The sequence below is a fragment of the Corvus kubaryi genome, unplaced genomic scaffold (assembly GCF_017639235.1).
Source record: "Corvus kubaryi isolate FWS band 111438036 unplaced genomic scaffold, C.kubaryi_AGA036_p1.0 36926, whole genome shotgun sequence".
Taxonomy (NCBI): Eukaryota; Metazoa; Chordata; class Aves; order Passeriformes; family Corvidae; genus Corvus; species Corvus kubaryi.
In genome coordinates, this window is record NW_024580983.1 from 6,782 (window position 1) to 10,496 (window position 3,715).

Genomic DNA, 3,715 nt, shown 5'->3' on the forward strand with positions numbered 1-3,715 from the left:
CCCAGGGGACGGGGGGGATGAGGGGGGGTTATCCCAGGGTGAGGGGTCCCGAAGGGAACTGGGGGGGGGGTCCCAGGGGCGTCCCAGAGTGGGGGATCCCAGTGGGTCCCAGTGGGTGACTGGGGGAGCGTTATCCCAGGGTGGGGGGTCCCAGAGGGGTCCCAGGGAGGGGGTCCTGCAGACCTGGTTGCTGTGGGGGACCCCATAAAGCGCCTCCACCAGGTCGGCCGCGCGCTTCAGCAGCACCTCCTGGGGACAGGAAGGGGCCAGAAGGGTCAGGGGGCAGCGCACCCCTAGCCCACCCCCCATGACCCCCCCATGACCCCCCACAGCCGCCTCAAAGCCCCCCCATTCTGTGTCCCCAATGACCCCCGGTGTCCCCAACCCCCCCGTGGCCACCCCATGTCCCCCCATTCTGTGTCCCCAGTGATCTCCCCGTGTCCCCCCTGTGTCCCCAGCTCCCCTGTGGCCACCCCATGTCCCCCATGGTCACCCCCCATTGTGTCCCCAATGCCCCCCTGTGTCCCCAACCCTCACCGCCCCCCAACCCTCCCTGCCCCAAACTCTGCCAGACCCAGGGGACACAAAACTGTCACCCCCTCCCTGTCCTTTGCTCCCCGGGATGTCCCTGTCCCCTGGCTGTGTCACCACATCCCAGGGGTGTCCCTGTCCCCTACCTTGGGCAGGCGCTCGGGGTCCCCGGGGTGCCGCGGGATCACCTTCTGCAGCCGCTGGAACCCGTAATCGATGGTGGGCTCGTTCAGGGCTGGGGACAGGGGACACCGACGGGTCACTGTCACCGGGGCTGGGTCATTGGCCCCTTCCCAGGGGCCAGGACATTGTCCCAAGGGGCCGGGTCACTGTCCCGGGTGTCTGTCACTGTCACAGGGATCTGTGTCCCCATCCCACAAGTCCGTGTCACAGTCCCAGGTGCTTCCATCCCAATCCCAGGTGCCTCCATCCCAATCCCAAAACGTTTTATCCCAATTCCAGGGCTCTCCATCCCAATCCCAGGTCTCTCCATCCCATTTCCAGGTCTCTCCATCCCAATCCCCAAAGTCCCCATCCCAATGTCCCCATCCCAACCCCAATGTCCTCCATTCCCCATCCTGCAGTCCTCATCCCCATCCCGATGTTCCCACCCCAATCCCAGTGTCTCCATCCCAATGTCCCCATCCTGATATCCCCATTCCAACCCCAATGTCCCCATTCCGATGTCCCCACTCCAATCCCGATGTCCCCATCCCAATGTCCCCACCCCAATCCCAATGTCCCCATCCCGATATCCCCATCCCAACCCCAGTGTCCCCATCCCCATCCTGATGTCCCTTCCCCAATTCCAATGTCTCCATCCCGATGTCCCCATCCCAAGATCCCCATCCCAACCCCAATGTCCCCATCCCCATCCTGATATCCCCATCCCAACCCCAATGTCACCATCCTGATGTCCCAACCCCAATCCCAGTGTCCCCATCCCGATGTTGCCATCCCAATGTCCCCACCCCAATCCCAATGCCTCCATCCCGATGGCCCCATCCCAATGTCCCCATCCCGATGTCCCCGATCCCGATGTCCCTGATCCCGATGCCCCCATCCCGATCCCAGTGTCCCCACCCCAATCCCGATGTCCCCAATCCCGATGTCCCCACCCCGATGTCCCCAATCCCAATGTCCCCACCCTACTGTCCCCATCCCAATGTCCCCACCCCGATGGCCCCACCCCGATCCCAATGCCTCCATCCCAATGTCCCCAATCCTGATGTCCCCAATCCCGATGTCCCCACCCTGACGTCCCCAATCCTGATGTCCCCAATCCCGATGCCCCCATCCCGATCCCAATGCCTCCATCCCGATGTCCCCACCCCTCACCGGTGTAGACGAAGCGTCCGGGGGCGCCCTTGCAGAAGTGCTTGGCCTTGTAGGACAATGTCACCTCCACAACCCCCGGGATGTGGCGGGGGGGGGGTCTGCACGCGGATGGCGTGGGGGGTGATGAGCTGCGGGGGGGGACACGGCCTCAGCCCGGCCCGCGGTGTCCCCAAGCTGTCCCCAAGCTGTCCCCGGGCCACCCCCAGGCCCCGTCCCCGTACCTCGCTCCACACCAGGACGGTGCCGAAGAGCACCTGGAGGCCATCGAAAAAGTTGTCCCCGATGACGATGACGGTGGCACCGCCCGTGGTCCAGCCCTCGCTGGGGCTGATGGCCTTGATGCAGGGGGTGGCTGCTGGAGGGGACAGGGACAGCGATGGTGGGGACAGGGACAGTGATGGTGGGGACGGGGAGGGGTGGGGGGGTTGGGGAGATGGGCAAAGAGGGGACAGGCATGGGGACACAAGGACACGAATGGGGACACGGGGACAGGCGTGGGGACACAAGGACAGGCATGGGGACATGGGGACATGGGCATGGATTGGGACAGGCAGGGGGGACACAGGGAATGGACAGGGATGAGGACAGACACAGGTGGCCGTGGACACACAGACACGGATTGGGACACACAGGTGGCCACAGGGACATGGGGACATGGATGGGGACAGGCATGGGGTCACAGGGACATGGATTGGGACAGACATGGGGACATGGACATGGACGGGGACATGGACAGGGGACACGGGGATGTGGACAGGGATGGGGACAGACAGACATGGATGGGGACAAACACAGGTGGCCACAGGGAAATGGACACATAAGTGGCCACAGGGACATGGCTGGGGACAGACACACGGACACAGATGGGGACAATCACAGGTGGCCACGTGGACATGGCTGGTGACAGACCCGTGTGACCACGGTGACAAGGATGGGGACAATCACAGGTGGCCACGTGGACATGGCTGGTGACAGACCCGTGTGACCACGGTGACAAGGATGGGGACAAACAGAGGTACCCACGGACACCCACCCACGGACGGACACGGACATTGGGGACAGCAGGGTGGGCTCACAGGGGTCACCCAAGGGGTGCCAGGCCATGCTGGGGGGGTCCTAACAAATGTCCCCACCATGTCCCCAACATGTCCCCAGATGGCCACGGTGACACAGATGGGGAGGTGCCCATGGACACCCAACCATGGACAGGCACGGACACTTGGGGACAGCAGGATGGGGACACAGGGGTCACCCTAGGGGTGCCAGGCCACGCTTGGGGAGTCCCAACACACGTCCCAAAGATGTCCCCAGGTGTCCCCTGACCTTCGGAGGGGTCGAGGCGCCGGGCACGCCGGCCATGCTTGGAGTTGTTGTGGACGAACATGTTGTCGGACACGGCCAGCACGTGGCCGTCCACGTGCACCGTGGTGGACACCACAACCTGCAGGGGACAAGGGACACGGTCACCCCGCGCTGTCCCCTGCCCTGGCACAGGGGTGTCCCCTTCCCTGTCACAGCCGTGTCACACCATGGCGGGGCTGTGAGTGGGGTCCCCGTGGTGTCTCCAAGGTGTCCCCTCCCTGTCACAGCCGTGTCACACCATGGCGGGGCTGTGAGTGGGGTCCCTGTGGTGTCCCCCTGGTGTCCCCCCCCTCACCTGGGGTCTCCAGCCCCCCCCCCAATGGGACCTCCAGATTGCCGAAGTCCCTCCTAGGACACCCCAAACCCTCCTTAGGGCCACCTCCGTGTCCCCAAGTTTGCCACAGGGACCCCCCAGACCCCCAGGTTTCCCCTTGGGACCACCCCAAGTTCCCCCAGGGGACCCCAGACCCCCAGGTTCCCCCCA

At 64.5% G+C, this 3,715-nt stretch overlaps 1 protein-coding gene across 1 annotated transcript in view; it reads right to left on the bottom strand.

Moving 5' to 3' along the window:
- Positions 1-3,391, bottom strand: part of LOC121660779 (transcription factor COE4-like) — a gene marked incomplete at its 5' end in the record, with an annotated part of 7,582 nt that extends 4,191 nt beyond the window's left edge. Inside the window, 6 exon segments of the mRNA XM_042020237.1 lie at positions 184-249; positions 678-766; positions 1,870-1,963; positions 1,965-1,997; positions 2,091-2,224; positions 3,193-3,391. Of these exon segments, the coding sequence (XP_041876171.1) occupies positions 184-249; positions 678-766; positions 1,870-1,963; positions 1,965-1,997; positions 2,091-2,224; positions 3,193-3,391 (615 nt within the window).
- Positions 3,392-3,715: the final 324 nt, after the last annotated feature.